Genomic DNA, 13215 nt, shown 5'->3' with positions numbered 1-13215 from the left:
TAGCAAAATTGCCCCTCTCAGTTTGTAAGGGAGTTCGTCAATGCTAGTGTCGTTGCCAGGTAACAACGACGAGATTTTGTTTCACGTGACACAGCTATTCCTACGTAGTTTTTATGCGGCATTTACGTATGCGGCCACATTAAATTAAATGTTTGTTTTGCTTTGTTTTACCACATAGAAATGTTAGAATGCAATAGTATTTATTGCCTTGTTACTTTAATAGTAGAGTAGTATATACTTGCGATTCGGCTACTGTTTCAACGGCGACATTCCGGAAGCTACGCAAGCAGATTTAGATTTTCAAACTAAAAGATCTTATCAATCCGTGAAGCGAACTGAGCGAAACCGCGAGGGCAGAAAAAGTGTAGGTTTTATATTAGCATTAGGAAATGGTCAGGTAGCCTACTGTGAGCCAGTGTGAGTTGCTGAGGTAAGAAACCTTAAATAAGCATGCTTCTGTGTAAGAATAATGTTGCAAAGGATTCAAAACAATAATGACGCGTTTGTTTATCTTATTTAGTAAAGAAAGTGGGACATTGTAGACGTTAGGTGTATGCTGCCCCCCCCCCCTCCACGTTTGCTGTGTGCTTTCATTTTCACACAATTTAATTTAAGAACAATGTAAGTAAGCTGTGTTAACTGAATCAGTATTGTTTTATCTAATGTGGTTAGCTTCTTCTTTAAGACAAAGATTCCCTGCCAGACATAAATTACTCATCCTAGACTGACCATTTTCGGTCTTGGATAAGGAACTCATACTTGTAAACATGGCAAAAACCACTTCACAAATAGGGATTCCCTTCTGTAAGTAGTTTCGTTTCTTTCACTGACTCTGCGTTGATTCATTTGGCACACACTGTGCTCATATCGCGTTGCGCATTTACATCATGAATGAAGATATTGTTATATATGAAAGTAAGTATGTTACAAAATTGCAAACTTATCTTTAATGCTGAGAAGCTAGTAACACTGACAATCAAATCTGTGGTCACACATTTCTCAAATCACTGTCTAAAGCAATCTTTTCCGTTATACGAGTTCAAGTCAATTTTGTGTTCAGTCTTCAATCACTCAGTTACTAATACAGCACGTGCAAAGACCCTAAAGTGGGACTGATGAATCAGGGTGGCAAGAGAGGAACTGTGATACTATATGAGGATGTCAAGAATGACAAAGAAATATGTGAGTGTGGTACAGGACATATATGAGGACAGAGAGATAGTGGTGAGTGCCACAATATAAGTGACACATTGGTTTAAAGTGGGGATGGGACTACATCAAGGGCAGCTCTGAGCCCTTTCTTGTTTGTAGTAATGATGGACAGGTTGACATACACTACCAGTCAAAAGTTTGGACACACCTTCTAATTTAATGTTTTTTCTTTATTTTCATGGCTATTTACATTATAGATTCTCACTAAAGGCATCAAAACTATGAATGAATGAATACTGAATTTTGTAGTAAACCAAAAAAGTGTGAAATAACTCAAAACATGTTTTATATTTTAGATTCTTCAAAACCGCCACCCTTTGCTTTGATTACAGCTTTGAGTACTGGCATTCTCTCGATGAGCTTCATGAGGTAGTCACCTGAAATGGTTTTCCAACAGTTTTGAGGGAGTTCCCAGAGATGCTGAGCACTTGTTGACCCTTTTGCCTTCACTCTGTGGTCCATCTCATCCCAAACCATCTCGATCAGGTTTAGGTCAGACTATCTGGCGCAGCACTCCATCACTCTCCTTCTTGGTCAAATAGCCCTTACACAGCCTGGTGTGTTTGGGGTCATTGTCCTGTTGAAAAATAAATGATGGTCCAACTGAACACAAAGCGGATGGGATGGCATGTTACTGCAGGATGCTGTGTTAGCCATGCTGGTTCAGTGTTCCTCAATTTTGAATAAATCTCCAACAGTGCTACCAGCAAAGAACCCCCACACCTGCTCCTCCATGCTTCATGGTGGGAACCATGCATATAGAGATCATCTGTTCATCTTTTCTGCGTTGCACAAAGACATGGTGGATGGAACCAAAGATCTCAAATTTGGACTCATTAGATCACTTCTGCACAACACAAATGATGGTCCCAAGCCCATTAAGAAGGCAAGAAATTCCACAAATGAACCCTGACAAGGCCCACCTGTGAAGTGAAAACCATTTTAGATGACTACATCATGAAGCTCATTGAGAGAAGGGCAAGGGTTTGCAGTATCGTCAACAAAGCAAAGGGTGGTTACTGTCAAGAATCTAAAATATAAGACATTTTTAGAGTTATCTTTTTTTTCTTTGCTGCATAATTTCATATATCTTGCTTCATATATTATCTTCATTATCTGATATCATCAGTATGCATCTACAATGTAGAAAGTAGTAAAAATAAAGAAAAAAACATTAAATGAGAAGGTGTGTCCAAACATTTGATTAGTAGTGTATGAGGTCAGATGAGATCAAGCAGGGGTCTTTGTGAACTATGATGTTTGCAGATGACATTGTTATACGTAGTGAGAATAGGGAGCAGGTGGAAGAGAATCTGGAGAGGGGGAGGCATGTGCTGGAGAGAAGACAAATGAAAGTCAGTAGAAGCAAGGCTGATTACATGTATGTGAATGAGAGAGAGACAGGTGGAAAGGTGGATCAAAATAGCAAAAGTAGATGAGTTTAAATACCTGGGGTCAGCCATCCAGTGCACAAGACGGGTGAAAAAGTGAGTGCAGACAGGGTGTGGCTGGAGATGAGTGTCAGGGGTGATTTGTGACAGAAGGATAGCAGCAAGAGTGAAAGAGAAGGTTTACAAGAGGGCAGTGAGACCTGCTGTGACGTTTGGTTCGGAGAGGTGGCACTTACAAAAAGACAAGAGGCAGAGCTGAAGGTGGCAGAATTGAAATTGTTTTTCATTTTCATTGTGAATGAACTGAATGTACAGGATTAGAAATGAGTATATCAGTGGGACAGCTCGGGCTGAGCGGTCTGGTTAGAGAGGCAAGGCTGAGATGGTTTGGACAGGTGCAGAGGAGGGAAAGTCGATATATTGGATAAAGGATGCTGAATATTGAGCTGCCAGGCAGGAGAAGAAAAAAAGAATGCCACATAAAAGATTAATGGATTTAGTGAAGGAGGTTGGTGTGACAGACGAGGATGCTAGAGATGGGGTGAGATGGAATTAGATGATCTGACTTGGACTGGTAGAAATGTGTAAATCGTGGTCATCATTTTTTTAGGCAGTATAAGCACATTTAAATGGCTTATACTGTTGCCATAAACATGCAGCTTTATGCAGGGACGCCTGTAAAATTATTTTAACAGAGATATTCAGCCTTTGCTTGGTGTGAGGGGAGTTTCACACATGGTACGAGCTGATTTGTTTAATGTCTTGTTTCAAATCTTAGAGCCTTTCCTCCCACATAGTGCTCATTGCCAGCACGTTTCTTTTTCACCAAGCAAGTAAGACAAAGTTTCAAGGTAGTATGTAGAAGATCTTGATATGAAAGTTGTAAGAAAAATGTATTTTGTATTTTATGTGCATTAAATAATATTCCTTTTCATTAAAGGTTTGTCATCTAAATGTTAAATGAAAAGCATAAGGATGAGTCATTTACAAACAATACTGCAGTTTCTTAAATTTTCCCTGGATACATTAAAAAATTCCCACATTATCTGATAAATCTTTTCCACATTGTTTCGTTATTAAATCCGAGTATATTTGCCAGGTGCTGTGGAGAATTCTTTTCTCTAAATGGGTGTGTCAGTGACCTCATGGCCTCGTGAGAAATTGCCGGCCCATCTTGGGTATTCCCCCTATTCCTCGCAGCTAGACACTCCCCCTTTTAACCGAGGCCACTCTAACCAACGTGTTTTGAAAAGGTCAATGCAAAGGAAAACAGAACTTTTACAAGAAACATCCCAAATAATTTCGTATGAACAAAATTTTTATTGAGCTAAAGGTCACTTGAAGGGAAATGCTTTGTGTGTAAATCTTTGTCATTTACATGTTAAATTAAACAATAACCTTTCTAATACACTAGAAATGAGAAAATTGTCCACCTGGAAATGTCATATATGGGGAAATAATCAACTAATAATTGTGTCATCAGACACATTGTAATTATTTAACAAGAAAAACAAAAGAAGTTCTAGAAAAGTTGGCAAGAATTCAAAAAACATAATGTCAATGTGAAACACTTTGTGGTTAGTCAAAGAGATGATATGAAAAATCAGAGGTGGGCGTGTACTGTACACTCACAGGTCACTGCCTGTAATAAAACGTCAAAAGCCACAGAGAAAGTCCATAACTTGGCCACACAGAAAGCCACAGTCTTTGTGTTTGTGTGCGTTAACCAGTTTTAGCGAACGGCAAGTACATAGGTTTCCAAGTACATAGTCACATAGGTGGCACAATGAAACATTCACTGTAGTCTGTCAAACAAAGTTACACATGTTAGCTAAGATTCAAAATGAAAATCATAATGAATAATGAATATCGCATGGTGTTTCATCTAAAGCCTTTTTTTAAAATGTGATTTTTTTTATTGTGTTACAACAATAAAACTGGGGTGCTTGCTTATGTCTGTGTTACTGTGCAACCTGAAAGAAAATATCCTTTTCCTACATTTGGTGAAATGTGACTGAAGCGCACTGATGTTCCTGGCATGTAGTGGAGCAGATAAAGTCGATGCCAGAACAATACCTTAAAAGGGCTAATAAACTAAGGTTAACTTTGCTCTTTAGTTTCTTTATTTCTCATTTATACAGTCTGTTACCAGGAGAACTATTTGGGATTTCTTCAGAAGAATTTCTGTCACATGTTCAGATGAGCCAGAAATTGATGCATACGGAAGTGTTTTAGGCTGATTGTATTACCACATAAAAAAGCAGGCACGCACAGACACACACACACCCACACACACACAATCAAAATCTTCACAGCTGTGTAATTCTTTATAAGGCTTGTTGATTTTGCCAAGTGAAAGAGGCAACGATTTGATTTAGATTTTCTAGTTATCGTTAACTACATTTTCAAAACAGTCAGTGATCATGCCTTTAGCCTTTATGCTAGTAACAACTGCTATCAGTTCTTACTAGCATATGAAAAAGGAACTGAGATGTGGCTCCTCCTCCCCCCGCCCCCTCAGCATACCAGACTAGTTGAAGAATTTACATTGATTTAGCGATTCATTTTAACACAGAGAGCACGGCGGCATGATGGTGAGTGTTTGCGTCATTTGAAGTTTGATAATGTCACATACTTAAACAGTGTTTGAATTGATTCGGGCTACCATCATCGTTCATGCTTATGCTAGATGATAATAATAATGTGAGTCACTCAATAATGTAAGCTGCTGTGTAAACAATCGAGGCTATGTGAAAGTGACAGAGAAGCGGAGTGTGCAGGCATGTGTGTCAGGGTCTCGGTGTTTACATTGCTTTATTCTAGCTTGCCTCAGGAGCAGTGAACAAATTAACAGTTCGGTTGTAGCTTGAGCTGAATCCTTATACAAGTTAAAACTTTAAGTGTTCAACTGAAACTAATACTGAGATCACGGATACAATGGCAAAAATAGGCTTTCTTCGAAAGGAGGGTGGCTTCTCCCTTAGAGATACGGTGAGGAGTTCAGCCGTCCGAGAGGGGCTCAAGGGTAGACCCAGGACAGAAACTCTCGGCTGGCCTGGGAACGCCCCGGTGTTCCCCCGGATAAACTGGAGGAGGTGGCTGGGGAAAGAGGGAGGTCTCGGCGTCCTCTTAGGGCTGCTGCCCCCGCGACCTGTCCCCCGGAAAAGTGAAAGATAGGTGGATAGCTGGATGGATGGAAAAGAACAAAAATGGCATGGTAAAGTGGAAACTGCATCAAGGACAGAAAAAAATATACTGCTAATACAACTCTTTGTAACCAGCTGCACAGACAGCATGCTTATTGCAAAGCTAGCAAAGAACCGAGAAGGGTTTTATAGTTAAATGAATGCGGATAACCGGAAGAAAATGGATGGCTGTATAGAGGGATGAATGCTTCTCAGGAAATGTGTTTAAGCTCTGGAGTATAAATTGTGACGGTAATGGTAACGACTAGTATAGATGTGCTCTCAAAGAGAAAGCAGAGAAAAAAATCCTGAGCGTTTAACACAGATAAACAGATAGACATTCATATACATATATCGAAATTGTTATATGTAGATATTTTTTCAGCACGACTGAATGTCTGTGTGACTGTACAGCCTTTCTAGGAAAACGACTTTAGTATGAAACAGTGTGTCCACCATGCATGAACCCAAATAATTAAGAGAATGAGAAAGGAAAGAGAAAGTAACTTTTGTGTTTTGGCTGTCTCTGGGAAAAACAAAGGTCAAATGCAGAAAGTGTCAGCATTAGAAGACAAACAGAGGCACTCCACAGAATCCTTTACAGTCTGGCTTGTTGTTTAGTATCATTTAGATTAAAAAATCTAAAAAGAAGATGAGTCGTGAAACTCCATTTGGATGAATTCAGCTGATTGTGTGAGGTTTTTAATTTGTAAGACAAAAGGGGTTTAGAGGAGAGTATGTGTGTATGAGAATAGCTCAGCAGAATGAGTGTTCTCTCCAATCATTACGTCAGGGGAATTCCCATGTACTGCAAAGCCTTGCTGATTAATGCTGTTCAGTTTGCACAGCAGTGTAGTGATAAAGCAGAAGTTGCAAATACAATAATGAAAAAAGGAAAACAAAATACATTCACAGATTGATTTGCAACACAGAATCAGAAATTCTATTTTTAAATATACTTGTAAGTACTGTAATTTGCATTAGAGTTTGGAGGTGTGCCCTGTTGTTTTAACATCAAAGATCTGTAAATTATTTTATGTAACATTATATCAAACAAAATGCTATTCACAGCTTACTCTCACATGTCTCATTAGGGAAATGTAACCACCCTCCCCCAATGGCCACATCAGAGTTGGATAAAATTGTCACTTAATTTGAGTCCTTGATTTAAAAAAAAGAAATCCATCTGCATTAGTATCACTTCCACAGTTCATTTTGTATCAGTATTCCTGAAACCAAATACACCATGCAGTTACTTGACCTTTGGGATTTCCCTCTGTTTTTGTTTCAACTTATGACAGTCACTGCTGCTAAATGGCCACTCGTGAAGGGTAGGGGTGTTTCCACTGGTCAGCCTCTTTAAAACACCTTCACTTTAGATATTTACTGACAATGTGGAGAGAAGCATATGTGATTTTTTTTTTTTTTTGTGCTTTATCCTACTACACCATATCCTACAACTGAAACAATCCCGATTTGATTTTCCAAGTGGGAATTTCCTGAGATTTCTGATCACTGCCAGCAAAGTCACATAAAAAAAAGATCACTTCCTCATGAATAGTTTTAGAAACAATTTCAAGTGAAACTAGTTCATCAAAAACAAATAAAGTCTGTGCTTCTTGTTGGACGAAACAAACTGATCTGTTTATTATATTTCATTTTTTATTTTTCCAAATTTATATAAGACAGGGGAGGATATGTAATAAGCTATGTGCTTATGTGGTTAGCATTTGGTTCCTATGATACCAAATGCGTAGTAAAAGAAAACTAGAATGTTGTTTTCTCCTAGCAGGTACAGGAATACACCCTTTTAGAACAAGCCCTCTCTTATACTGACTGGGACTTTCCTTTTGCTTCTTGTATACTGAAAACCATTTGGGTGTGTTCTTTCAGGATGAGACAGCCTGTTTTCCCCCAAAACATGACTGTAAAGAGCCAGTCAAATGTTTCAAATAAGATTCTAGTTCACTGAAAGGGTAGGATTGGGTGGGTTTCGGGACTGGGTGTTTGATATCGCCCTTGTGTAGCATTAATGATATTTTAAGACAAAACTATCATTCTCCTGACAAATGTAAATGGTGAGAAATCACTGCATGCAAGTTATTTTTGAGTGTTCAGGTGTACATGTGCCACTTGATGGCATCTCACACTACATTTCATTTCAGTGATTAACCAGTTTGTCTTTCTAACAGGCGTCCACCTGGAGCCGGTATCATTTCCTGTAAGTAATGCTCCGATTTTCTATTCATTCCTATCATGATTTCAGCACAAGGCAGCGTGTGGTTAGGGCACTTTTGATATTTTAACACCCAGTCACATGTTCCTGTTATTAACTGTTGCTCTGATACATATCCATGTGCCACTGTTGTGACTGGACTTGTAAGACTTACAGTAAGTAAGGCCCAAAAGGATTACTAGGAAGTAAATTTTGGAATGTAATTTTCTGGTGTTCTAATTTTAAAAGCAGTTTCCTCCTATATATCTCCTGTTACTTAAATATTATATTATTAATTATTTATATTAGCTAGTTATGGGCATCAGCGTAAGGTTAATGTGAAAGCTTATGGATCCAGACATGAGTTTGTAGCCTTCCCACTGATCTCATGTGTGCGCTTGTGTTGTTACTTGAACTGAAAAGAGAAGTGATCATTTTAGCTTCAAGAAGTTGGTGACAGAAGAGAGCAAATCTGGCCCAAGTTCATTATCTGTGTTTTACGATCATTGCTTGGCCACAGATGTTGTTTACTGAACTGTCTCAGTTATTTCCTGGTTGTTGTTACTGTCAGCTATCTCAGCCATCTTTAGGCACTGATGCAAAAAAAAGTGTGTGTGATTCTTTATCTCCACGTGCCACTTTAATGATTCACCATTTTCTGTGTTCCTAGAACTCAAAGGTTTTCCCTTGATCTGCTGCTATCTCTTGTTCTGACACTGACTTGGCCCTTCACTGTCACAGGTGAGCAGTTCTGCCAGCAGCACTCGTTCATTGTGGTTAAACATAGAAACCAGTTGTTTATTACATGAATAAGAATGTGTGATATGACAGTATTATGCTTGGTTGCACATCACTAGCTAAGGAAAGAAAGCAAAACGTGTGCTCCCCCAACTCAGATTTACATAACTTTAATTTTTTCTTAGTTTGATGGAGTGGTCTTATGAAGAAGTTAAACTTTTTAGGAGATTTCCTTTCTTTGTAAAAGGTGAATATGTAGATCAATGCTATTCGCACATCTTTGTAATGAATAGGAAGCTGCCATCCACATGACTGGACCAGCCATTACAGCAGCACCCTATGCTAACACAAGCTAAGCTAATGGGTTTTTGGGTTTAGCTTCAAATTTAGTGTATAAACACGAGTGTTGACTATTTCTTCTCATCTGACTCTCACCAAGAAAGCAAGGAACCCCATTTTCCAAACTATTTTCTATGTCTTCCTTCAGAATATTATAGCTTTCCTGTCTTAGTCCCTTTAATGCCCCCTGTTCAGTTTCCAGCTACCAGTCCAGCCCAGAACTGCTGGAAAATGCAATTAGTAGAAAAATCTGAATATCTGGAAGCTAAAGCCAGAGATGTTTTCTTACGAGTTGGTAGATAATCAGTCAAAAACACTCACACTTCAAAACAGGAAAAACAAAAAAGTTCTCTCCGTGTATTCTGCACAAAAAGGAAAGACAAAGGGGCTTATGAAGAAGTGAAATTAGCCTACTGCGTCATGCAGCGGAACTCTGCAGGAGCTTAAACAAAACCGCATGGAAACACATGTCTGCCCTAAAATAGAAACTGTTTGCATTCATTTCTCCCTTTAGATATTTTCTTTAATAAAAGATATATGCCCTAAAACTTCATCCCTGTTCCTTTTTTGTTTTTGTGTTTTTTGTTTTTTTTTTAACAGGAGGTGCTGCTATTCTCAAAGGGGAGGTCGGTGGAAATGTGACTTTTCACTGCTCTGGTAAATCAGTAAAGAACATTGACTTACTTTACCTCCAAAGAGACAACGTCTTTGTTAATGGTTATTATGAATCTAAAAAAGTACCAGCAACGTGGAACAACACAAAGTTTGATCGCAACACTTCATCTGTGTTCATGGATAACCTAAAGGTCTCACACAGTGGGGAATACAAATGTCACATTCGGTACAAAGACGAGCAGCATATTAATGAAGACTCAATAACCCTCAGTGTCACAGGTATTTATGTCTTCAATTCATCTCATGAAGTTCATTTTTATATGACTGTCAGTGTGAATAGACCTTTAAGATGAAGCGTTACAATAGTGTAAAGTATGTGCATGTAATATAAATATAAACAAAGAAAACAGCTGTTTTCTTTGTTTATATTCATATATACGCCAGTCCCTTTGTACATGTTGGAAACACCAGGCTGATATCACTTTCCTTGTGTCTTTCTTCTAGCAAAGTACAGCAGGCCTTTATTCAGTCCTCCAGTCTGCAGCGAGGAAACCCAGAATTGCCAGACAACGTGTACATCAAATAATGGATACCCAGAATCCAGCATGATAGTTCAGGCTATAGTTACCAGCACTAATGAGACCATCAGGCAGATATGGCAACATGTGAAGTCTGTCTCTTCCCCAAATCCAAGTACATTTCTGTATAACATTACCACCGCTGTGAGTTATAACTGCTCGAACGGGGAGATAAAGTTCAGCTGCTCCGTGGGTGACGTCACTTCGGATGAGTTCTCAGTCTGTGAGTAGCCTGTTCATCTTAGAAAAGACAATTATTTCTTTATCAAAGTAGTTCCCACAATTAGCTACTGGACAAGTTTTGGGAAGTTTGAAAGCCAGTGGAAATCTCTTGGCATATATCCCCTTTATTGTTTTATTTCATAGCAACATCCTCTTATTCTGTCAGCATTTGTGTGGCTGACACAGAACAGTTTAGGTTGAGTTTTTGTGATTTTTGAGATTTTTAAAACTTATGTGAGGCTACTAGATTACATTTTTCAGCAAGACGAATGAAAGTGACTGAATAGCAAAGCATTTCCTGCAGAATCAAACTCAAATTACTGCTGAGACTGACGTGATAAAAATTACGTGCTGTATTTATTCTTAAACTGAGGTATTATGGAAATGTAAAATTTGTTTGAGCCTACTATATGTTTATTAATACAACAACAGAGTGGGTGCGTGGGGGAAGTTCCAGGTTTTTTAGAGCTTTGCAGTTTTACTATATGTCATGTTTTGACATATTAAATTATAATGATTGTTCCCTTTTCTTTTCTGATCAGTTGCTTGGTGGTTTTTAATTTACCTTCATGTTAAAATAGTGAAGCTGTGACACTGTGAATACATTGTGGTTGCTGGGTTGATAACATCACAATATCAGCACTGACAGCAGTAGTAGTGTAGTATTACTGCTGTGCCCAATGTAAAAAGAAAGATTAACGAGTCTTTTCTGCATATGCTAAGAGTGTGCTATAAACGTTTTCCTGAATCAAGAATCATACAGTTTAATCATACAGTGGGGTTTGTACTTATGTTAGTTCTGTGAAATGAATTCAGTTTAATTCAGATTTAAGGAAAACGATTCAGTTAAAACATTCGGCAGTTCATTTTCATGAAATAGTTTAAGTTGACCTTTAAGTTCCCCAGCATGGAAAAGAAAAGGCAGACATGCCTTGTTTTTAGTTCAGTTCACTTTTTTGTTTTAGTTCTTCAGGGTAATTAAATATAATAACTCTTTTTTTCTGTATTTCATAATACTTGTCATGTGGGGTTCTTTGTAATAATCTTGATTCTGATACATTTGTTCTCATTGATAGGTGCTCATCAGGATCAACGCAGCACTGATATAGTAATTATGACAGCCATTTGTATACTGGTGGTGGTGGTGGTCATGATTGCAGGTGTTTTGTGCTGGAGAAGACGGACAGGTGAGCACAGAAATTGCACACATGTGTAAAACTGCAGGGACATGAAAATAAGAGAATGAATAACTCAAAATGTGCAGAAACTCATGGCAGGCTCTGTGTTGTTTTTCAGGAGGCAGTATGAGGCTAGAGAGAGTAAATACAAATGAGGCGTAAGTAAGTGTTTAATTGTCTATAATAGTGTAGTCATAATACTTTGATTACACAGTAATCTGTGTAACTTTTCATAGAAATCAAAATTGTACTTTTGATTTCTGCTTGTAGATTAGAACAGATAGTGCTTTCGCTTTCCTTGTTTTTTCCTTCTGCCTAATTATTTCCTTCTGTGTTTTATTTAATCCAGGGTGGAAATATCACTTTGTGAAAAAAATGGAGAAAAAGAAGCTGCTTGAGGGGTGAACCAGTGAAGGACAACATTAAACCCACGTTCAAGGATCTAGAGGGACAGATATCGTCTCCTCTGTGTCAATTACACACTGTGATCAGCTGGTTCCACGCAAAATAGGAATAACCTCACCAGGCCTCGCCAAGAGTGAGTGACCCATCACCAGGAACTACATGCTATTAACATTTCACACTCAACACTTGTGACTTTTAGCGTTTGAGGAAGTATCATATCTTGTTCTTTTACTGGTGAAGCAAAGTGCGTCAGTAAAGTGAGAATGGCTGACTTCACTATGTAAAAGCAAAAAAACAGACTTTATCAGCGGTGTGCGGTTAGGTTGTTGTTGAATACTGGAAAACTGTGACAGAAATACCTCCTGACGCCGTGTGACGATAGACGAAAAACAAGAAGTTAGAAGAATTATACATATGTATGTTTGTATTTGTATACTATGTATATGTGTACTTTGTTGTTACACCAACCACTGCGGGAAGAACCTGGCACACTCGCTACAATGGTCACTTGTGGACTATGAGTCATTTAAAAAAAAGAAAATACTGTCATTGCTGCACTTTAAAATCCCCTCCTGTACATTTCTTCTGTAGCCAATTTTTAATGTTTTTTTCCCTAGATTTTTAAACAACAGTGTAAATACTATATATTTTTTTTATTTTAATAAACAAAAAAGAAAAGTTCAGTCATCTTAGTGTTGATTTTTTTTGTTTTTGTTTATTTTTTAATAGAATAGTACTACATTGGGGTCAGAAATAATAACTGACATGTACTGGAAAAAATGTGGATGAAGAAAAGCTGGAATTCAGAACATTTTGTGCAGATTAACTTGTAATTTTAAGCAAATTTTGTGTATTGTGCAGTAAGTTCCAGTATTTTCAGATTTCCTTGTAAGGTGCAATGTTCAATACAAGGGAAATGTGTTTTTTCTGTATTTTATTTAAATGGCCGTTAAACGTTCCCTAATGGGGGATATTGCGGTCTTCTCCACAATTCTGACGTTTTCTCAGGTGACTGTTCTCAGGTTATCACATGTAACCTTTTGTATGCTATTAAGCATAATATTTATTTCAGTCTAACTTTTACTTCCTTGAAGATATTTATCGGTAAAATGTTTGTGCTATTTACAGTTTTTGGTA

At 38.0% G+C, this 13215-nt stretch overlaps 1 protein-coding gene across 1 annotated transcript; it reads left to right on the top strand.

The window, feature by feature from the left end:
• The first annotated feature begins 5191 nt into the window (after window positions 1-5191).
• LOC146618745 (uncharacterized) lies at window positions 5192-12703 on the top strand. The gene is made up of 8 exons (XM_085370113.1): window positions 5192-5197; window positions 7981-8009; window positions 8674-8744; window positions 9681-9974; window positions 10200-10496; window positions 11572-11682; window positions 11792-11831; window positions 12023-12703. The coding sequence occupies exons 1-8, from the start codon at window positions 5192-5194 to the stop codon at window positions 12069-12071; spliced, it is 897 nt and encodes a 298-aa protein (XP_085226239.1). The 3' UTR covers window positions 12072-12703.
• Window positions 12704-13215: the final 512 nt, after the last annotated feature.

This window comes from Diplotaxodon limnothrissa, linkage group LG14 (genome assembly GCF_057381915.1).
Source record: "Diplotaxodon limnothrissa isolate DT_005_m linkage group LG14, D_limnothrissa_male_GT1.1, whole genome shotgun sequence".
Taxonomy (NCBI): Eukaryota; Metazoa; Chordata; class Actinopteri; order Cichliformes; family Cichlidae; genus Diplotaxodon; species Diplotaxodon limnothrissa.
This window is presented reverse-complemented; position numbering and strand designations above follow the sequence as displayed.

Excerpts from the sequence above, each read along its gene's own strand:
- LOC146618745 (XM_085370113.1), top strand. Across the intron at positions 8,745-9,680 it reads TTGGCCCTTCACTGTCACAG|GAGGTGCTGCTATTCTCAAA; the intron begins GTGAGCAGTTCT and ends TTTTTTTAACAG. Across the intron at positions 11,832-12,022 it reads AGAGTAAATACAAATGAGGC|GGTGGAAATATCACTTTGTG; the intron begins GTAAGTAAGTGT and ends TATTTAATCCAG.